Raw genomic sequence first — 24,093 nt, forward strand, 5'->3', positions numbered from 1 at the left:
TTCAATTAATAAATCCGCAATTATGGAGCTGGTTTCAGTAATGGTGACCATGCCAACTATCATTGATTGTTATAAAAACCCTTCGGGGTCACTGATGCCCTTTAGGGAAGGAAATCTGTCGACCTTACCTGGCTTGGTCTACATGTGATTCCAGACCCACAGCAATATGGTTGACTCTTAACTGCCCTCTAACATGGCCCAGCAAGCCACTCAGTTCAAGGGCAATTAGGGCAACAAATGCTGGCCTGAACAGCAATGCCAACATTCCATGAAAGAATAAAAAAAAATAAATAAAGAAAAGCTATTTCCATTGGCAGTAGGATCAGTAACCAGAGGGCACAGATTCAAGATAATTGGCAAAAAACTAGGGAAGAAATGAGAATGCACTTACATAGCTAATTATTATGATCTAGAATGCACTGCCTGAAAGGGTGGTGGAAGTAGATTTAGTAGTAACTTTTAAAAGGGAATTGGCTATATACTGGTAAAGGAAAATAATTGCATGGCTATGTGTAACGGGTAGAGGAGTGGGACTAATTGGATAGCTCATCCATGAGCTGGCACAGGCACGATAGGCTGTGTGATTCACAAGTCACTGTTGAGTTGTAAATTAGTTTCCTTGGTGGCTTAGTGGGTAAATTAACCACATAGTCTGGAATTGAGCCATACAAACAAGGAAAGTCCAAAGTGCAATTCACAGCCTGCATTGAACCGCTCTCAGCTGGGCAATGGGGACACTGAAACTAACCTCAGTATTCTCAGGGAAGGGAATATTTCCTAGGGCTTCTGCTCCAGTTTACTGTCTGTTGACAGCGGCTGGAAAGTGTAGGTGTGTAGATGGGGAGATATTAGTTAAAGTTTAGCTCAATAATGGTGGAATAACCTAATAGCACTCAGCGTCCAGGCTCATTTTAGGAAGGTGTGTTGGCACTGCATTATGTGAGGCCCTTGGTACCACTGAATGCCAGCACCCTTTGAAGTATGAGTTATCATCCTCAGGAAAGGAAAGGTAAATGATAATCATGGAGGAAATTAAAGCATGGACTGTACTGGTTCAAGAAGGCAGCTTGCCACCACCTTCTTGAGGGCAGTTAGGGATGGACAATAAATGCTGGCCTAGCCAGCAATGCCCACATCCTATAAATAAATTAAAAAAAAATTAAGTGGTGTATTGTTCAAAATAGTTTCATTGAGGGGAAGGGCCAGAAAGTTGTATATGAGTTGATTGATTGAAATCTCTCTAACATTTGTCCATTAAGGAAGGTTGGAATGGTGGTTTGAAATTTTGAGTTACTCATTTTGTATTTTAGACATGTGGTTGTGAAGGCTTGTCTCCAAACTTCATTTTGTTCCTTCTGTATATCTGGCAACCAAGGTGCATTTCCCCGGCTCTCCTCAAACTTTGGGGAGATGGCAGACATCTTGGTGAAAGAAGGAAAGGATCTACATTTATATAGCAACTTTAACAATCCTAAAATGTGCAAAGCGCTTTACAAGCAATTAGTTACTTTTGCAATGTAGCATGGGCTTGTTCTCCAATGCAAACAACAGCTTTGGCCTTGTGATCAGCATGAAGAAAACCGAAATATCAGCCTGCTCTAGGGAAACCCTATCTTGAGCCCAAGGACCAGAACCTGTCAGCAGTGGATGAGTTCACTTATCTCGGCAGCACACTTCTCTCAGGCTGTTTGTATTGACGACGAGGCGCACACAAGAATTGCCAAAGCAAGCTCAGCCTTTGGCAGACTTCAATTATCAGTTGGGAATGAAGAGGAGCAAGTCTGCCTACCAAACTGAAAGTCTATAGAACAATAGTCCTGTCCATTATGCTTTACACGTGATTCTTGGACTATGTACCAGCGTCATGCCAAAAAGCTCAACCACTTTCACTTGAATTGCGTTCGTTAACTTCTGAAAATCAGATGGCAGGACATCAAAACAACGCTGAGGTGTTCACTTGAGCTGGCATGTCAAGCATCCACACCATATTGAGATAGTCATGTAGCCAGAATGCCTGACACCTGCTCACCATAGCAAATCTTCTAAGGAGAGCTTGATTCTGGGGTGTGCTCTTTTGGTGGCTGAAGGAAGTGCTACAACCATACTTTGAAGGCTTCTCTTATGAGTTTTGATATTGACTTCGAGCCCTGGGAGAAGTTCGCCAGGATTACTGCGCCTGATGCAACCAAGTAAAAAATGGTGTGGTCTGCTTTGAAAGCAAGTGCATATCAGAGGCACAGAGAAAATGCAAGGAGAGGAAATCCCGAGCCAGCAACTTATCCAAATTTCAGTCACCTGTGGTATCCTGTCCATTTGCAGTGGAACTTTCTGGGTGTAGATCAGCCTTAGCAGTCATAATGGAACCCTACCAAAGACCCCAGATGATGAACATGATCAGCTTTGCCTCGAAGGACGAATGAGGAAGGAATTACTTATGAAGTGTAGACGCTGTTGTAGTGTAGAAAATGCGGCAAGCCAGTTTGGGCACAGGAAGCTCCTGCAAAGAGCAATGAAATATATAGTCATGTAACTTTTCTTTTAGCAGTGTTGGTTGACGGATAAGAATTGTCCATGATCTTGGGAGAGCTCTCTTGCTGTTCTTTTCGTAGTGCCTTAGCACCTTTTATGTCCACCTGAACAGAGCAAATGGCACCTCCCAACAGTGTAGCACTCTCTCAGTATTGTTCTGAAATATCAACGTAGAGTTTATATTTAAGCTTCTAGAGTGGGACTTCAACCCACAATCTTCTGACTCAAAGGCAAGAATTCTACAACTGAGCCAAGGCTGACAGGTGAGCATGGTATGCAGATCAGAAATGATTTTGCGTAGCATCCTTGAGGTTGTAACAGTGTAATTCAAATTGTCATGGACCCTTATCTGGTCCCCACAATATACATTCCAGCAGTTTTTGCTGTAGTGTGGAAAGATGAATACTCTTGGTATGCAGAAATTTCCCCTACCCCTTGTACACAATTAGTCATGACCTAGAGGATGTATACTACTGGAAATGATTGATGTTGAACAGCTGTCTACATATGAAGAGGCACCAAAACAGCTTGGGACTATTTCTTGGATAGTTGTATGATGAGATCATTGTCCCATGAGGACCGCAGCGCACACCTGGGCAGGGGCAAGCTAACACAAAAGGAGAGGTGGGAGCCCCCCTGTATCTACTGGAAAGATCGCAACCCAACCTAACTCCACTCCAAGCAAGAAGGGTTACCACCCCTGCTATCCTGAACACCTGTAATCACTCTTCCTATCTGTTGTGCATGGCAACATTACAATGCGATCAAAATGTACCATAACCATACTAGATAAAAACCACTGTTGCTTTATGAGAATGGAAGAACCTACTTCCCTGTACTGTATAATCTTTTTTCTTTCTTTTGTCAGTGAATTGTCCAGTCTGTGCGGTTGCTATTCCTGAAAATAACATTAACAGGCATCTCGACAGCTGCTTGATACAGGAAGATAAGAAAGAAAGTCTCCGAAGGTACAGTACAATGACCACCCCATGAATTACTGTTGTGAGACAGATCACCTTGTGCCACATTGCAGGCTTCGATCTGATGACCCAACCTTTATCCTTACCAAAAGAGAAAGTCTTCCTTTTAGGTCAATGGCTAATGGATAATATGGTCTTGGAGGATGAAGGGCTGAGGTATAACAGACTGGTGCAAACAGTGTGTGGTGTAGCTCATAATGTTGCTATACTTTTTCCAAACAGCTTTTGGAGAAACTTTGCTTAATCAAAGTGAGGAATACTAACCATGGGAAACAGATTACTTCCTACTTCATGCACTTGTCAGGATCAAGCACACTCAATTCCAGAGTAGCTTGTGTGATTTCTGGAGTAAAGCTCCTTCTCTGCTACAGTATCGGAAAAGCAGCCCACTGTACCTATGAGATGTTCCTCACCCCTCACGCTAGCCCGCTCTCCTGGGTAAAAATTAATTTTACACAGGACTTTCATACTTAAGATGGAGGAAGCTTTCCTCCCAACACTATGCAATAACTTAAAGCCCAGGTGCGAAAAGTAAAGGGGCAATATCTGATGCACTTAACCTCCCAGTTACCTTTTAGCTGTGAGCTTGAAAGCTCTGACAAGCTCGCTATGCTGGATTTGTTTCACTGTCATTGTTATCTGGAAATACGCAGGTGGTTAGTCATTATCTACAGGTTAATGATGCTTTCGTGTTTGTACCCTTCATCGGAACTGAAGACTGAAAGATAAAAAGGCACGATAATGAGGTTGGGGGAAAAATACATTTTTTGTTTTAACATTTAAGTCATCATTTTCTGTGTGAATTTTCAAGCCAGAGGCTACACTAGTAAAACCAGTTCTACAAATGTTGCGTGGTATGTTCCTGTTGTATCCAAAACTTGGCATTCACCCAATACATTACTGTAGTGATTATGTGCCTAGACCAGCCATCCAAAGACCGAGACTAACAATCCAGAGTTTGAGAGTTCATTCACTGCCATGGCAGTTGGATTAGTTTTGAACTCATTTAAAAAAAAAAAATTCGGTAAATGTGACCCCAAAGCTGTTGGATTGTTGATTATGATCCCGGTAGAGACCAGTAACTATTTTTAAAATAGAAGAAATACAAAATTCTAGTTATTTACTAAGAAAGTGAAGCTACAAGATTCCATGGTGCAACAGAAGAATTTTTACTCCACAAGAGTCAACAAAGCAAATACTAAATACATTGTCATCAAACCCGCTGACAAGGGTGGTGCTGTTGTTGTCTGGCGCACTGACCTCTACCTCGCGGAGGCTGAGCGTCAACTCGCAGACACTTCCTCCTACCTCTCCCTGGACCATGACCCCACCACTGAACATCAAGCCATTGTTTCCAGGACTGTCACTGACCTCATCACCTCTGGGGATCTCCCTCCCACAGCTTCCAACCTGATAGTCTCCCAACCTCGGACGGCCCGCTTCTATCTCCTACCCAAAATCCACAAACAGAACTGCCCCGGTAGACCGATCGTCTCAGCTTGTTCCTGCCCCACAGAACTCATTTCTCGTTATCTTGACTCCCTTCTCTCTCCCCTTGTCCAGTCCCTTCCCACCTACATCCGTGATTCCTCTGACACCTTACGTCACATCAACAATTTCCAGTTCCCTGGCCCCAACCGCTTCCTCTTCACCATGGACGTCCAATCCCTCTACACCTCCATCCCCCACCAGGATGGTCTGAGGGCCCTTAGCTTCTTCCTCGAACAGAGGCCCGAACAATCCCCATCCACCACTACTCTCCTCCGTCTGGCTGAACTTGTTCTCACACTGAACAACTTCTCCTTCAACTCCTCTCACTTCCTCCAAATAAAAGGTGTGGCTATGGGTACCTGCATGGGCCCCAGCTATGCCTGTCTCTTTATGGGGTATGTGGAACATTCCTTGTTACAGTCCTACTCCGGCCCCCTTCCACAACTCTTTCTCCGGTACATCGATGATTACTTCGGTGCCGCTTCATGCTCTCGTCAGGACTTGGAAAAATTTATTAATTTTGCTTCCAATCTCCACCCCTCCATCATTTTCACGTGGTCCATCTCTGACACTTCCCTTCCCTTCCTTGACCTCTCTGTCTCAATCTCTGGTGATAGACTGTCCACCAATATCCATTACAAACCCACCGACTCCCACAGCTATCTCGACTACAGCTCCTCACACCCCGCTTCCTGTAAGGACTCCATCCCATTCTCTCAGTTCCTTCGCCTCCGTCGCATCTGTTCCGATGATGCTACATTCAAAAACAGTTCCTCCGACATGTCCTCCTTCTTCCTTAACCGAGGTTTTCCACCCACGGTCGTTGACAGGGCCCTCAACCGTGTCCGGCCCATCTCCCGCGCATCCGCCCTCACGCCTTCTCCTCCCTCCCAGAAACATGATAGGGTCCCCCTTGTCCTCACTTATCACCCCACCAGCCTCCGCATTCAAAGGATCATCCTCCGCCATTTCCGCCAACTCCAGCATGATGCCACCACCAAACACATCTTCCCTTCACCCCCCTTATCGGCATTCCGTAGGGATCGCTCCCTCCGTGACACCCTGGTCCACTCCTCCATCACCCCCTACTCCTCAACCCCCTCCTATGGCACCACCCCATGCCCACGCAAAAGATGCAACACCTGCCCCTTCACTTCCTCTCTCCTCACCGTCCAAGGACCCAAACACTCCTTTCAAGTGAAGCAGCATTTCACTTGCATTTCCCCCAACTTAGTCTACTGCATTCGTTGCTCCCAATGTGGTCTCTTCTACATTGGAGAGACCAAACGTAAACTGGGCGACCGCTTTGCAGAACACCTGCGGTCTGTCCGCAAGAATGACCCAAACCTCCCTGTCACTTGCCATTTCAACACTCCACCCTGCTCTCTTGCCCACATGTCTGTCCTTGGCTTGCTGCATTGTTCCAGTGAAGCCCAACGCAAACTGGAGGAACAACACCTCATCTTCCGACTAGGGACTTTACAGCCTTCCGGACTGAATATTGAATTCAACAACTTTAGGTCGTAAGCTCCCTCCCCCATCCCCACCCCCTTTCTGTTTCCCCCTTCCCTTTTTTTTCCAATAAATTATAAAGATTTTCCTTTTCCCACCTATTTCCATTATATAAATAAAAAAAAACCCCACTAGAGCTATACCTTGAGTGCCCTACCATCCATTCTTAATTAGCACATTCGTTTAGATAATATCACCAACTTTAATTTTAACACCTATGTGTTCTATTGTACTATTGTTGTTGACATCTTTTGATGATCTGCTTCTATCACTGCTTGTTTGTCCCTACAACCACACCCCCGCCCCCCCCCTCCACCTCTTTGTCTCTCTATCTCTCCGCCCCCCACACACACACCTTAAACCAGTTTATATTTCAACTCTTTCTTGGACTCGAACGCAAGTTCTGTCGAAGGGTCATGAGGACTCGAAACGTCAACTCTTTTCTTCTCCGCCGATGCTGCCGGACCTGCTGAGTTTTTCCAGGTAATTCTGTTTTTGTTTTGGATTTCCAGCATCCGCAGTTTTTTTGTTTTTAAATACTAAATACTATCTATCCTATACTCTAACATCCAGAACTAACATGAGGTAAATGTGAATTAACAGGCAAATTGAAGTTGAATATAAACTATAAATTGTATGTTAAATGGCAGATACAACTAAGATAGATCTTACAAATTGGCTTAACAGTCCACTCAGATTTTAGTGATCACAGTGAGTCACAAAGTCCTTGACCCTCTATCTTCCTCACAAGGAGGAGCAAGTCTGATTCCCAGCCGACAGCAGCGTTCTATTAATGTGAGTCCCAAAGGGCATGGTCTTCACCACAGATGGCATACATCTGCAAAACTTGCTCAACTTGGTCTGGATGGGGTAGACCTACCAGTGTTATCTTGCAGTAACAGAAACAGCTGCAGCTGTTTCTTACTCTTATTCTCAGCTTCTGTATCTGGACTGTCGCCTTCAGCCTTCTTCAGCTTGTACCGCACCACTGGACTCAACAACTGCTGCTTGGACTGATCTGTGTCATTTTATATTTTTCAGCAAGGTTTAATTTAGATTTCCCAACCTCAGCTTGCTCCTGATTTCCTTAGAGACTGGGAAGTTCAGTTTCATTTCTGTGTTTACCTTTTCTGCTTCCCTTTCATTTTCAATTTCAGTTTCATTTTCAATTAAGTTTCTGTTTTGAGGTAGGGTCTGCCTCAAAAATATACAAATTAAGTTGAAAATATTGATTTCCTCACAGTTGTTAAATAAAACCCAAATAGCCCTTTAAGCCCTTTATCCAGCCTCACCTATCTGTGACTCCACTCCCATGCGAATGTGGTTGATTTGTTAACTGCCTTCTGAAGTGGCCAAGCCAATCCATTTAGTTGTGTCAGGAAAAATAGAGACAGTGATGGACAGAGGGTGCAAAATTCTGTTTGCACAGCTCTTTGCCACAGTCTGTTTTACGTTTAAGCAAGCAATCATGTATTTATTGGAGCTTTGTACAGCAGGCAATGTCTCAGGTTCGGTTCTTGGTCTTCGTTGAGCTAACTAGTCTCAACACTACCTGCAGTATGGGTGCTTCATGTGGGTGTAGTGGCAGTAGAACACCACTCCACATCTGACAAGCAGCTATTCTTCAGGTGACTGAAGCAACAGATGATCACTCACTGGGGATTTGAAGAGGGGGCTGGGGGAGGAGGATGGGCATCAGCCGAGTCCAATCTTGTTTTCAGCCTTTAGGAAAGGAGAAAACAATGATAATTGGACCAGAAGATTTAATCTGAGTGATTTAAACCCTTGTGGCACTGTTATGTTGTGTGGTCGTTATTTTACAGTTTGAGCATATGTTAACGTTCCTTGACTTTTACCTCTTCAAAGGACTGGCTGACCGCCATGATACCGAAACTGCTCTTATTAAAGTCACAAATGACATCCCCTGTGACTGTGATACATGTAAACCATACCTCCTTGTCCTTCTTGAACTGCAGCCTTTGATACGATTGACCACACCATCCTCTTTCAATGCCTTTGCACTATTGTCTAGTTGTGAGGGACTGCACTTATCAGGTTGTATTCTTATATATCCAGCCATAGCCAGGGAATCATCTATTATAGCTTCTCTTCCAGCTCCCACACCATTACCTCTAGTAACCCCCAAAGATCTATCTTCATCTCCCTTCTGTTCCTCATCTGCATGCTCCCCCTTGGCGATATCCGTAAACACAGTGTCAGTTACCATGTGTGCAGCTCTACCAAACCACCACCTCCCTTCACCCCTCCAACTGTCTCTAAATTATAAGACTCCTTGCCTGACTTCCAGTACTGGATGAACAGGTATTTCCTCCAGTTTAACAGACCTATTCTCTGTAGAGATACTAAAGGACCTGCTGTGTATTTTCAGCAATTTTTGCTTCTATTTACTAGAATTTATATTCCTGTGAATCTGAAGATAAGAGGCCCTTCCAGTGATTTGCAAACGAGTGTTCATGTCATGCACAAAACCCAAATAATAAAGCTCACCTGTTTTTCGGACTTAAGGGATCAGAATTGGGTCCACTGCTAATTTTGATATATACTGATGACCTGGACTTTGGGTATTTGCAGATGCCACTAAACCTGACAATGTAGTAAACATTGAGGAGGAAAGTAGGCAAATTTCAAAAAGACCATAGGCAGACTGGTGAAATGAGAAGATGCATGGCAGATGAAATTTACTGCAAAGAAAGAAAAGAAAGATTTGCATTTTTAAAGCGTTTTTCATGATTTCAGAAAGTCCCAAAGTGCTTTATAGTCAGTGAAGTACTTTTGAAGTGTTACTTTTGTAATATAGGAAATGTGGGAGCAATTTGTGTGCAACAAAGTCCCATAAACAGCAATGTGATAATGGCCAGATAATATGTTCTAGAGATGTTGATTGAGAGATGAGTATTAGCAAGGACACTAGAAATAATTCCCCTGCTCCTCTTTGAAATAGTGCTATGGGATCTTTTACGCCCAGTTGAGAGAATAGATGGGGCCTCAGTTTAACATCTCATCTGAAAGACTGCATCTCTGGCAGTCCAGCATTCCCTCAGTACTGCACTGGTGTGTCAGCCTAAATTTTTGTGCTTAAGTCTCTGGAGTGGAACTTGGGACCAGGGAAAATATGTTATGTCTAACAAATGTCTTCTTTTCTCACTAATCTTAGCCCCTCATATGTGCATTGTTAATATATTCTGCAATCCTTTCAAGCTGCTGAAATATATCTAATATCTTTTGAATCCATGTGTATTTTCCATATCATTGGCTTTCCTAGTAACTTCACAAGTGTATTACCCTTTGGGTTACAAAGTTCTACCTGCATTACCTTTATACTTCTCTCCAACTTTTCTGTGGCTTTAATACTGCTTTTATAGGTTGCTTTGGTGATTTGCAAGAGAGCTGGCTTTCTGTTCTGTCTGCTGTGCCATTTTATGTGGAACTAGGTAATTTCTTTCACGTGGTCTTTTGGGACACAAGCCAGTCCCGCCAGAACAGAAGCACGAGCAACAAAGCATCAGTAAACCCAAAAAAGACAGGCATCATTTTCAGTAGGCTACCTAAACTAGTTGTATCTCCAATGTTACAGACGTTATCACATTGTTTACTGAACGTGTAATTGTTTTCCTTTCCCTCAGAGCAGTATAGTAATCTTATGAGCTGTGTTCTGCACCTTTCTAACTCTATCACCTTGCTCCCAGCTGACTGCTTGATTGGTGATTTATTTCATTTTTGTAAGTGTTAATTAAATTGAAGGAAGTGTAATTGTGATGACAGAGTGGCCAGAAGGAATCAGAAACCCAGTAAATTAAATAGTGTAAATTTGTCACATGTTAGCTAAATCTGTTTTAACAGCGACTTGACACTTCAGAATAAAGCTTGAGGCCCTGTTATAGGTTTGACAGTAGCGCTCAGATTTTCTATTTGTTAGAAATATTAGAGTAGAATCATATTTTTGATCATCGAACAAAAAAATCACAGTATGAATGCGCAGAAGGAGAGCATTCGGGCCATTGAGTGTGTGACCACTGTTTTGAAGCACCATTCAGTTAGTTCCACTCGCCCGTTCATTCCCCCTGTCTTTGCAAACGTTTGTCCTTCAGTTACCTATCCAGTTCTCTTTTGAAATCAATCATTACATCTGTGTCCACCACCCTATCAGGCAGTACATTCCAAATCACAGCCATTTGTTGTATAAAGAAGGTTTTTTTCATGTTGCCTCTGGTTCTTTTGCCAATCACACAAATCTGTGCCTACTGGTTATCTACCCATAAGATCACTGGAAGCAGTTTCTCTTTATTTACTCTAAACGGTACATGTTTTGAACACCTCTATGAAATCTTGTCTCAGCCTTCTCTGCTACAAGGAGGACAACTTAAACTTTTCCAGGTCTATCCAGTAGCTGTAATCCCTCATCCCTGTAAATCTCTTCTGTACCCTCTCCAAAGCCTTCACATCCTTTCTAAAGTGTGGTGCCCTGAATTGGACACAATTCTCCAACTGGGTGCAAAGTAGTGTTGTATATGAGTTTAGCACAATTGCCCTTTTTTGTATTCCGTGATTTTATTTATGAAACCCAAGCCCTCTATACACTTTAACTGCTTTGTTAACCTGCCCTGCCACCTTTAAAGATTTGTGCTCAAGCCCTCTCAGGTCTCTCGATTCTTGTACCTACTTTTAAATTGTATCATTGGGCTTCTTTGTCTTTTTAAAATCTTCCTACTCAAATGTATCACCTCACACTTTCTGTATTGAATTTCATTTGCTGTGTGTCTAAGCATTCCACCAGGCTATGTCCTCTTGAAGTCCATTGCTACTTCCTCATTGTTTACAATACTTCTGTGAGCAGAGATGAACTCTGGAAAATCCTTGAAAAACTTGGATGCCCACCCAAGTCCCTGGCCGTGGTAGAGCAACTTCATGTATATCAGCACGGACAAATCAAGCATAGCAGAGACCTCTTGAATCCCTTTGTTATCTCCAATGGTGTGAAGCAGGGACGTGTGCTGGCCCGACTTTATTAACCATCTTCTTCATTATGTTAGTGAAACAGGCAACAGAAGATCTTTAGGAGGGAGTTTATGTACGTTTCCGGACTGATGGAGGTTTTTTTCAACTTTAGGCGTCTTCAGGCTCACACCTAGACAGGAGAAAAGTTCATCCATGAACAACTTTTCGCTGATGACTGTGTTCTCCTGGCCTACAGTCAATCAGACCTACAACATATAACAACGTGTTTCTCTTGCGGTCAAGACCAGACATCCCTCACTGTTCTAAACTCCAGACAAAACAAGCCCAGCCTGTCCAACCTATCCTCATAAGACAACCCACTCATTCCAGGTATCAATCTAGTAAATCTCCTCTGAACTGCCTCCAATGCATTTACATCCTTCCTTAAATAAGAGGATCAAAGCTGCCATAATCGAGATGTGGTCTCACCAGTGCCCTGTATAACTGAAGTATAACATTGTTACTTTTATGTTCAATTCATCTGGTAATAAAGGATAGCATTCCATTAGTCGTCTTGATTACATGCTGTACCTGCGTAGTAACCTTTTGTGACTCTTGCACGAGAACGCCTCGATCCCTCTGCACCTCAGAATTCTGCAGTTGTTCTCCAATTAAGTAATACTCTGCATTTTTATCCTTCCTGCCAAAGTGAACAACTTGACATTTTTCCATATTATACTCCGTCTGCCAGTTTTTTGCCTGTACACTCAACCTATCAATATCTGTCTGAAAACTCCTTATGTTATCTTCACAACATACTTTCCTACTTATCTTGTGTTGTCTGCAAATTTAGTTACCATGTCTTCACTCCATTCATCTAAGTCATTGATGGAAATTGTAATAAGTTGAGGCCCCTGCAGCAGTCCACTAGTTACACCCTGCCAGTCAGACAAAGACCCATCTATGCATACTGTGTTATTTACCAGCCAGCCAATCTTCTATCCAGGCTAATATGTTACCCTCTACACCATGAGCTTTTATTTTCCGCAATAACCTTTGATGTGGCACCTTATCAAATGCCTTATGGAAATCCAAGTACGGTACGTCTACAGGCTCCCCTCTATCCACCCCACATATTACTCCTTCAAAGAACTCTGATAAGTCAGATAAACATGATTTCCCTTTCGTAAAACGATGCTGATCCTTCCTGATTACCTTGAATTTTTCTAAGTGCCCAGCCACAACCTTCTTAATGATCGACTCTTAACACCTTCCCCATGACAGGCATCAAGCTAACTGGCCTGTAGTTTCCTGCTTTCTGCGTCCCTCCCTTCTTGAATAGAACGGTTATATTTGCAGTTTGATGGAACCTTTCCAGAATCTAGCGAAGTTTGCAAAATTAACACCAATGCATCTTCTACCTCATTAGCCACCTCTTTTAAGACCCTAGGATGAAGTCCATCAGGACCCAGAGATTTGACAGTCCGCAACTCTATCAGTTTGCTCAGTACCAGTTGTCCAGTGATTGTAATTTCACCAAGTTCCTCTTGTCCCTGCACCCCCTGATTTACAGCTATTACTGGAATTTTTTTGTATTCTCTATAGTGAAAACAGAAGCAAAATATTTGTTCATTTCATCCGCCATTTCTGTATTATCTACTGTTAACTCGCCATTCTCAGTCTCATTCTCAGGACCAACACTTGCTTCACCTAGTCTTTTCCTGTTTAAATACCTGTAGAAACCCTTGCTACGCGTTTTTATGTTTCTAGCTATCTTCCTCTCGTTCTCTAATTTCTTTCTCCTGATTAATTTTTCAGTCATTCTCTGCCTTTTTTTATACTCTGACCAATCACCTGACCTGCCACTCATCTTTGCACAGTTCTATGCTATTTCTTTAAGTTTGACATTTTCCTTAACTTCTTTAGTTAACCACGGATGGTGGGTCCTCCCTTTGGAATTTTTCTTTATAATAGGAATATACTTAACCTGAATATTCTGAAATATCCCCTTAAATGTCTGCCACTGCTTCTCTATCAATTCATCGTCTAGCCTAGTATCCCAGTTCTCTTCAGATAGCTCAGTTTTCACGCCCATATGGTTGCCCTTATTTAAGTTTAAAATACCAGGGTGGAATTATCCGTGCCCCCTGGCGTACAGTGTGTTTGGTGGTGTGAACGGACAATATGGTGAGAAGGCCAAAAATTGGTTGCAAGACGTCATGAAACCAGTTTTTTATTTATTCATTCACGGGATGTGGACTTCGCTGGCTGGGCCAGAAATTATTTCCCATCCCTAGTTGCCCTTGAGAAGGTGGTGGTGAGCTGCCTTCTTGAATCGCTGCATGTGGTGTAGGTACACCCACAGTGCTGTTAGGGAGGGAGTTCCAGGATCTTGACCCAGCGACTATGAAGGAACATTTCCAAGTCAGGATGGTATGTGACTTGGAGGGGAACTTCCAGTTGGTGCTGTTCCCATCAATCTGTTGCCCTTCTAGATGGTAGTGGTCGTGGGTTTGGAAGGTGCGGTCTAAGGAGCCATGGTGAATCCCTGCAGTGCATCTTGTAGATGGTACACACTGCTGCAACTGTGCATCGGTGGTGGGGGGAGGGAGTGTTTGTGGATATGCCAATCAAGTGGGCTGCTTTGTCCTGGATGGTGTCAAGCTTCTTGAGTGTTGTGGGTGCTGCACTCATCCATGCAAGTGGAGAGTATTCCATCACATTCCTGAATTGTGCCTCGTAGATGGTGGACGGGCTTTGGGGAATCAGGAGGTGAGTTACTCGTTGCACGATTCCTAGTCTCTGGCCTCTTGTAGCCACAGTATTTATATGGCTAGTCCAGTTCAGTTTCTGGTCAATGGTAACCCCCTGGATGTTGATAGTGGGGGATTCAGTGATGGTAATGCCATTGAACGTCAAGGGGCAATGGTTGGATTCTCTCTCGTGACATGACACTTGCGTGGTGTTAATGTTACTGCCACTTGTCAGCTCAGCCCTGGATACTGTCCAGATCTTGCTGCATTTAGACATGGACTGCTTCAGCATTTGAGGAGTCACAAATGTTGCTGAACATTGTGCAGACATCCCCACTCCTGACCTTATGATGGAAGGAACGTCATTGATAAAGCAGCTGAAGGTGGTTGGGCCTAGGACACTACCTTGAAGAACTCCTGCTAAGATGACCCTCCAACACCACAGCCATCCTTTGTGCTAGGTATGACTCCAACCAGTGGAGAGTTTTCCCCCTAATTCCCATGGACTCCAGTTTTGCTGGAGGCCCCTTGATGCCACACTTGGTCAAATGCTACCTTGATGTCAAGAGCAGTCATCCTCACCTCACCTTGGGAGTTCAGCTCTTTTGTCCATGTTTGAACCAAGGCTGTAATGAGGCCAGGAGCTGAGTGGCCCTCGCGGAACCCAAACTGGGCGTCAGTGAGCAAGTTATTGCTAAGCAGGTGCCGCTTGATAGCATTGTTGATGACTCCTTCCATTACTTTATTGATGATCGAAAGTAGACTGATGGGGCAGTAATTGGCTAAATTGGATTTGTCCTGCTTTTGGTTGTCCTGGGCAATTTTCCACATAGCCAAGTAGATGCGAGTGTTGTATCTGTACTGGAACAGCTTGGCTAGGGGTGTGGCAAGTTCTGGAGCACCAGTCTTCAGTACTATTGCCGGAATATTGTCAGGGCCCATAGCCTTTGCAGTGTCCAGTGCCCTTCAGCTGTTTCTTGATATCACGTGGAGCGAATCGAATTGGCTAAAGACTGGCATCTGTGTTGCTGAGACATCCTGAGGAGGCCAAGCTGGATCATCCGCTCAGTACTTCTGGCTGAAGCTGGTAGCAAATGCTTCAGCCTTAGTTTTTGCACCGATGTACTGGGCTCTCCCATCATTGAGGATGGGGATATTTTTGGAACTCCCCCGTCCAGTAAGTTGTTTAATCGTCCACCACCGTTCACGACTGGATGTTACAGGACTGCAGAGCTTAGATCTGATCCGTTGGTTGTGGAATCACTTAGCTCTTGTCAAACACTTGCTGCTTACGATGTTTGCACGCAAGTAGTCCTGTGTTATAGCTTCACCAGGTTGACACCCCATTTTTAGGTATGTCTGAGGCTGCTCCTGGCATGCCCTCTTGCACTCTTCATTGTACCAGGATTGATCTACTGGCTTGATGGTAATGGTAGAGTGAGAGATATGCTGGGCCATGAGATTACAGATTGTGTTGGAGTGCAGTTCTGCAGCTGATGACCCACAGTGTCTCATGGATGTGTCTTGAATTGCTCCTGTTCGAAATCGATCCCATTTAGTACGGTGGTAGTGCCACACAATACGATGGAGGATACCTTCATTGTGAAGGTAGGACTTCGTCTCCACAAGGACTGTGCAGTGATTGTTCCTACAGATACTGACATGGACAGATGGATCTGTGGCACGACGTTATGAAACCAGTTTGCGATCGTCCATTCAGCCCGTCGATAACGGGCCATGTTTCCCGCCATTGGACGTCAGGAACATCATTGTAATATATCTGCATATCATTATAAGGCTAGCTTGCTGGACTCATGCCCCTGCATCCCCCGCACCCCCCCCAGCTAGATCATCCGTCCATGCCGATGTTTTCACAAAAGAACATAAAAGGTGTGCACTTGGCGGGCTGCACTTTGAGGGGAACTCGGAGGTGAGTGCACAGTAATGTTGCATAGCGCTCGCGAGGGATGCCTGTTAGACTTCAAGGTTGAAGCACATTGAAGGGTGGGGTTGATGCGATTTTCAGGGATGGGGCGTGGTGATGGTGTGGGGGGGGTGGGCAAAGGCTGCTCTGGTTGAAGGCAGTGCATAAGCACATGTGGGTTGGGGGGGTGGTGGGTGAGGGAAGCGGCCATACGTTGGGGGCACCTTGTATGAAGTGACCATTCCACTGCAATTGAGCCAGTTCAGGTGCAGCCACGTTGATTTGGTTGGAATTGGGCTTCTAGCTTATCTGCCCACTCAAGCAAATGCAGAAGCATGAAAGTGCCACCAAGTGCTTCAGAGCTTTTCACCCCTCAGGCACAGACTGCAAACCAATGAGCGTTTTAGTTGACTGCAGAACAGTTGATGACTGGGCATGTTGTACAATCTCCTTGCTAAAGTTGGCCTTGGAGCAGTTATGGTGGAGGCATTCGCAGAGGTTTGGACCAGTCTCCCCCATGATTCAAGCTAACAGTGCAGCTTTGCAGTGTGGGTTCGGAGAATGCCTGCACTTGAGCTGAGAGCACAGCATGCAGTCCAATGGGCAAAGCTGCCGCCCATTGGTCAGGTGGATTGGTGCGGAGGAAGATGAGGTTGACAGGCAGTGTACTAATCTCTGGCCATCCAAGTGGTAGCCATCACTCTCCAGGATGCATTAAGGGGCCTTCAGACTTAACCAAGCACACCCATGTTTACCCCCGCATCTCCTGCTTTCATCCTGCAGGAGGAGTACTTCAGGATAATGGTGATAGCTGTATGCCTCGTGGCATAAAGAGAGCAAAGACGATGGAGAAGAGAGTGACTGAGGTGCCTGGGTATGTGGAGGGAGGAGCAACACCCTCCGGCAGAAGGGGCGGCTGGGGCTCCCACAAACGGCACTGAAGAGCCACAACTAGATCCAGGGTCCGTAGATGCCGCCTTTCATTCCTGCAGATGACCAAGAATCAATGTCGCCGAAGACTGTGCATGTCCAGGTAACTGGTCAGTCGCATCTGCCACTTACTGCAGGATTTGGCGCCACATGGACATGATGGGCATCCACTGCCAGCTGCTGTGAAAGTGACCACAGTGCTCAGTTTCTATGCCAGTGGCTCCTTTCAGGGCCCCACAGGTGACCCCTGTGGGATTTCACAATCTGCCACACACAAATGCATCCATGAGGTCACGGATGCCATCTTCATGAGGGCAACACAACTTTGACAATTTTGCCCTGGACCGGGAGGGGGGGGCCAGGATGGAAGAGCGATTGGATTTGCCCAGATCTCAGGTTTCCCACAGGTGCAGGTTGCCATCGACTGCACTCATGTGGCGCTCATCTCCTTCACAATGCATGGTCAACTATGTCAGCCGTAAGGGATTCCATTCGCTGAATGTGCAGCTGGTGCGCGGCCACCACAAACACATCCTGCAGGTCTGCGCAGTATGCATGACTCCTACATTCTCAGCCAGTCACAGATCCCTGACATCTTCCAGGGTCCACAGAGGCTGCAGAGATGGCTCCTTGGGGACGAGGGCTACCTGCATAGGAAGTGGCTGACGACACTTATGTGGCGGCCTCAGACTGCAGCAGAGCAAAGGTATAATGAGGCTCAACTTGGTGGAGCAAAGCAAGATCCAAAACATTGCGAACCAGAAAATGAGGTTCCAGTGCCTGGACCGGTCTGGTGGAGCCTAGCAATATATTCCGCCAAGTATGTCATGCATCGTCGTTGCCTGCTGCGCTCTTTACAACCTGGCACTGCAACGGGGAGAGGAGCTGGCTGAGGAGGAGATGCAGGAGCTGGAGGTCTCCTCTGATGAGGAGGATGAACAGTGATGAGGTCCTCAAAGGTGACGATGACCGTGATGAGGCCATTGCACTGGACAGATGAGGCAGGTGCGCTCAGGAGCCCTCATTGCTGCTAGATTTGTGGAGGATGATGACGACATGCTGTGAGGAGACGCCATAGATCCTCACATTGCACCTGTGAACGTTTGACTTCAATCTGGCTTATGGCAGCACATATACTCTCTGTGATGATGCTTCTGTCATGGAGATGCAGTAGAGGCCCTAATAGTTGCTTAGTTGCAGGAGGTATATGACAACATGCATTGAGGACACTCCATAGATCTTCACACAGCCTATGAGAACGTTTGACTCCTGTCTGGCTGAGGGCAGCTCACTTGTGTTCAGTGATCAGGGTCACTGGTCACAGATGCTAAAGAGATGGGGGCCAGCCCCACCTTAAAGGTGCTGAGAGCACACAGAGAGAATGACGGAACTCTGTGATGCCTGCTGACGTCATTCTGGCAGGAATGACCAGCACCATCGAGTTGCAGGCATCAGTGATGTATTCAGGAAGTGTGAGGCTGGATGATCACTTTGGCCTGAAAGCTGAACAAAAGACAGGAAAGAGGCCCTGGACTGAGACACCTGCCTTTATCTTTTTTAGACAGGTTTCACATCTGAGAGACACTAAAACTGCTCATCAGAACAAGGAGCCATAGGCAGAGACATATTCTTGGGAGTTTATTGACAATAGTGAACAGTATGTACAATTGATTAATACCTGTGCCCAGGTTGTGCAACTAATTCTCCTTAACTGTTGTAACCCTGCCACTACCTTTTGGCGCTCCATGGGCATCCACAGTGGAGGTGGAGGCAGCCTGCTGACTGCTATGCCCTGTCTGTGATGACCTGGACAGGGGTCCTCTGGAAGGCCGAGACCTGGAGGGCCCCGGCCAGCTTTCGGGGAGCTGCTGTGTGGCAGTGGCACCCTCCTCGAGCTGTGGAGCTTGAGCTGATGGGGTCACAGGAAGTGGGGATTTGGATGGGCTGGATGCTCCTGGGTGGATGACCCTGGGGTGTGCAGGATCTTCCTTCCTATGGTTGTCCAAGACCCCAGGCTGACTCCTTAAGGAGAAGGGGTAGCTGGAGTGAGATCAAGCTGCCCCACTCTCCTCTTGTGTACACACTGTTTGAGGCCAACTGTGTCGTTAGCAATGGAGTTCGGCCTGCGCAACAGTGCAGGAGCAACATCCTGGGCCAAGGTCTCCATGGTGGCTGCCATCCTACCGGTCTTGACCTTAGTGTGTTGGCTTTCTGGCGTGATCACCTCAGCCTGAAGGAGGATGGATGCCTCCATCGTGCCTTGCAATCTGAGGAGTGCAGCGCACATCCCTTCCTGTTGTTCCCAAGCTTGCCTTTGCAGCTCCAGCAACTGTGACATATACGAATCCGGACTCAGCAAATTTCTGGCCTCTAGCCATCCTCTGAATGCCGGAAACCTGGGAAGTCCCTGCTGCTGCCTGCTGTGGATGAGAAAATGTGATGTGCTCACCAAATTATCATCCCGAGGCTACTCTAGAACAAGGTCCCACCAAGGTTTGTTTCTCTGCACTGGTGGAGGTTGAGGATGAGTGCTGATGGGACTTCAGGGAGGATGTCTTCAGAATCCTCTTTAGAGGTTTCTTTGGGGCTTGATTGGAAGCCCTGGGTCGTGGACTCCGTCGGCTGTTTGGCAGATGTGCTTGTGAAAGCAAGGGGAGATAATTAGTACATTGCAGCGGCCTGTGAGACAGGACACGTCACTCATGGATGGTTGTCTGATGGATGTTGCACTGCTGAATCCTCACTTAGTTAAGCACTGCCGACCTCACTGTCAGCGTAGGACTGGTCCAGATCATTGTCAGCCAGCTGGATGGCTGTTTTCAAAGTCCGTAAGGACCTTGATTTCAGGTGTCCCTCCACTGATAAGCAGCCTCTCCCTGTTGTTGTTTGCCAGCTTGTCCTGCATAAATAGAGATGAAGAGAATGGAAGCAGGACACCTACCAATGATAAGTAGGTGGATAATAAGTAGATGATAAGTACGCCTGGCATCTGTGGGTGATGAGGGATTAGCCATAAACTTAGTCAGTATTAACTTCTAAAAACTTTTTACAACATTTACCAAACTTGCATTGTAACTCTTTCGAGTACAAACACGTTTCCATCAGTTCCTATTCAGATGAAGTTACATTGTTTCATAGTTTGCCATTGTGAGATTTGAACTCTCGATCTTGGGGTTACAAGCCCAGTACCATAACCACTTGGTTATTTAGGCCAAGTCCAACATTAACCTGGGTCTCTGGCTTACAAGTCCAGTGACATTACCACTAACCACTGTCTCTCCCAAACTTGCATTGTATCCTGAAATTTGCTGTGAACAATGCTAAGGAGGTTCAGCTGTCTCACCTAATAATCTTTTCTGCCCTGTTTGCTCCTGAGATAAATTAAAAATCCTCCTTAAGCTGATTTCCTCCTTTCCCTGTCCCCAGCATCAATTTTGAAGGTAGAAGCAGCCTACAAACAATGCACTAAGAAAGAAAGACTTGCATTTATATAGTGTTTTATACAACCACTGGAAATCTCAAAGTGCTTTGCAGCCAATTAAGTACTTTTTTGAAGTGTAGTCACTATTGTGATGTAGGAAACGTGAAGCCAATAGCGCTTAGCGTATTGACAAACAGCAATGTGATAACAACTAGATAATTTTGTCATTTGTGATGTTCATTGAGGGATAAGTATTGGCCAGGACACCTGGGGCTTGCTCTCCTCTTCTTTGAAATTGTGCCATGGGATCTTTTATATCCACCCAAACAGGCAGATGGGCCTTGGTTTAACATCTCATCCGAAAGATGGCACCTCTAACAGTGCAGTACTCCCTCAGTGCTGTTGTGTGTGTCAGTCTTGACTTTCATGCTCAAGCTTTGGAGTGGGACTTGAATCTGGAACCTTGTGATTCAGTGGTGAGAGCGTTACCACAGCTGAAACTTTTTTTTTTATGTCTTCTTCTGCCCGTCAAAAGTTCAGGAGTGTAAAGGTTGACTTGGTTATGCCCCAGATGTAACTTGGTCAATCTGTGTGCCTTAAAAACAAACCTTTAGCCACAGTGTGGTAAGTGTTAAAAGAAAGCCCTCAAAGACTCAACTCCCTAAAATTAGGATCTTGTGTGTTTGTGTTGCCTATGTCTTGAGACATTATTTTTCATTTCCATTTCCATATGATTAATATAAACTGCAAAAACATCAAACCACATTCATGTTAAAAACACTGAGCATGAAAGAAAGACATTAAAAGGAACTGCAGACTGTGGAACCAACAAGTATGTCCTCAAACCAAAGGCCTCAACAGACGCAATGCAGCTGAAATCCATTGCTGGCATATAATGTATATAAGAAGATTAATTTTTGAGAATAGGTATTGAAGCTAGTAAGTTTACACACCTTGTTGGATTATGGCATGCTACAGGTTAAATGCCATGGAATTTACTGAATTTAATGAAAGGGAGGTTGCGTCAAGAGCTCACTACATTTCGCTAGCACTTCTGCTGGTGGGGCGATTGCCATGGCTGAGAAAGGTGGATCAGGGCTTGCTGAGTACAGAGGGCACAGTTTATATCATGTGTCCTCTTTCAGTGTGCTGATATATGAAGTTGATGTTTTGGTGTCTCCTTGACTATCTGATGATCCCAGGGGCTGGACGAAGGTTGGTTTGGGGTTGTGACTTAAAGATTCCGATTCTCACCTCCTTCAACAATAGACTTTGCTGAATGACAGCTACCATTGTTTCCATTCATTGTAGTTGAAGATTGTAACAAGCAAAGGGTATGTCATATAAATGGAAACATTATAAGGTGTGTAAACTTACTAGCTTCAATACCATGTTCTGGCATTCAGTGTTTGCAAGTGCTTTTCAGACAACACAGGAAGAAACACTACCTTGTTTATATACTACAGCTTACTGTCCAAAAATACTGATTTTCCTTGAAATCAGTTGAAATCATTTTCTGTCAAGCTTACCGTGGTCCTCACGAAATAATTCTCCTGTAAATATTCTGGGCTTGATGAACCAGATGCTCTGATTTTTTTCTTATTCCGTGTACTCTAATATTCTTAACTGCTGCCACCCACAGCAATATTAGGTTGTTTAGTTTCTGTATGACTGGGAACAACCAATTGCAACTGAGAGACTTCTCAGACAAGTTCAAAGGATATCACATTTAGTGTATTTTTTAGGGCTGAATGTGCACAAAACATTAGTGTTCAGCAATGATTACCAGATGGTCTCATTGATGCTGATGGATACATTGACTTATGAGGATGATTATGAAGGTTTTTCAAAATGTGAATTAAATCCCCAAGAAGAAAGTGACACCTGGTAATTATTCCCATTTGTACATTTTTGTAATATATGCTTTTGTATGGGTGCTGTGGAATTAATTTGTTCATCAGTGCCTGCCCTGGCAAACATGGATCTGGACTCGCCACATAGTTGATGCATGATAATGAAAAACAATGGTTAAATTACTTGGAAGAGATGATGCAAGACAAAGGCATAAAAGGTCAAACTGCAATAAGAATTGAGACTAAATTGGTTCATATTGTTTGAATTAGTTGTTACTTAGTGCTGAAAAGTTAGAAATAAAAACCAAAGTACCCAAGGTTTGAAGTTATAGGATGATTGAAATATTGTGTACAATTTTGGGTACCTCACCAACAAAAAATATCAGAGATGATACCAGAATGATTCAGAGTGGAGAGTGAAGAAATTTCTCCTTATCTCAGTCCCAAATGGTTAATCCATTATTCTAGGACTGTGCTCCTAGCTCTAGCTCCCCAAATTGAGGAAATAGTCTCCCAGTATCTATCCTGTCAAACCCCTTAAGAATTTTATACCTTTCAGTTAGATCAGCTTTTATTCATCTAAATTCTAGGGAATATTGGTCCAGCCTACTCAATATCTTCTCATATGTCAATCTTCTCATCCCTGCAATCAGTCCATTGAACCTTTGTTGCATTTCCGCCAAGGCAAGTATATGCTTCATTAGGTAAGGAAAACAAAATTGTATATAGTACTCTAGGTGTAGATGCACAAAGGCCTTAATAATTGTAGTAAGACTTTACTCTTTTATTCCAATTCTATTGTAGAAAAGAATATAATGTCATTTGCCTTCCTAATTACTTGCTGTACTTAATTGGTAACTTTCTGTGGTTCATGTAAAGGATACCCAGATGCCTCTGAATAACAACATTTCCCAGTCTCTCATCATTTGCAAAAATATTCTGCTTTTCTATATTTCTTACCAAAATGGATAAATTCACAGTTCCCCATTTTATGTTCCATCTGCCATTTTCTTGCCTACTCAACCTATTTATATCCCTTTGCAGCCTCTTTACAGTTTACTTTCCCACCTAACTACTGTCAGCAAACTTGGATACATTACATACTGTCCCCTCATCTGAGTCATTGATATAGATTGTAAATATCTAAGGCCCAAGTGCTGATCCTTGCAATACTCTGCTAGTTACATCCTGCCAACCAAAAGCAGCATGTTCATTCCTCCTCTCTATTTCTGTCTGTTCACCAATCCTCAATACCATGATTCCAATTTTGTGTAATGACTTCTTGTGGGGCACCTTGTTGAATGCTATATGAAAATACATCCTCTGGTTCAACCTTATCTACCCTTCTAGTTACAACTTCAGAAAACTCTTAAGAGTGTTGTGAAACATAATTCCCTTTTCATAAATCTGTGTTGACTCTGCCTAATCATATTATGATTTTACCATGACCACAACCCTAATAAGATTGTAGCAATTTCTTAATAACTGATGTCTGGCTAACTGACCTATAGTTCTTGTTTCTTCCTCTCCTTTTTTGAATAACGTGCTTAAGTTTGTTACTTTCCAGTCCATGAGGGCTCTTCTAGAATCTGGGGAATTCTGGAAGATTAAAACCCATGTATCAACTATTGGTCACTCACAGGATGGGCCCAGTTAATGTTGATACCTAACTGGACATTATTCTCTGGATCAGATATCTGGGAGACTGGTCAAGTCATTCAATGCAAATACAAGCATCTTATGG

At 44.3% G+C, this 24,093-nt stretch overlaps 1 protein-coding gene across 2 annotated transcripts in view; it reads left to right on the forward strand.

Moving 5' to 3' along the window:
- rad18 (RAD18 E3 ubiquitin protein ligase) overlaps positions 1 to 24,093 on the forward strand; it is a 277,150-nt gene that overhangs the window by 70,797 nt on the left and 182,260 nt on the right. For both annotated transcript variants that reach the window (XM_041192132.1, XM_041192133.1), the window contains exon 6: positions 3,398 to 3,497. In XM_041192132.1, coding sequence (XP_041048066.1) covers positions 3,398 to 3,497 — 100 coding nt within the window. The remainder of the gene's footprint in view (positions 1 to 3,397; positions 3,498 to 24,093) is intronic.

The sequence above is a fragment of the Carcharodon carcharias genome, chromosome 7 (assembly GCF_017639515.1).
Source record: "Carcharodon carcharias isolate sCarCar2 chromosome 7, sCarCar2.pri, whole genome shotgun sequence".
Classification (NCBI taxonomy): domain Eukaryota; kingdom Metazoa; phylum Chordata; class Chondrichthyes; order Lamniformes; family Lamnidae; genus Carcharodon; species Carcharodon carcharias.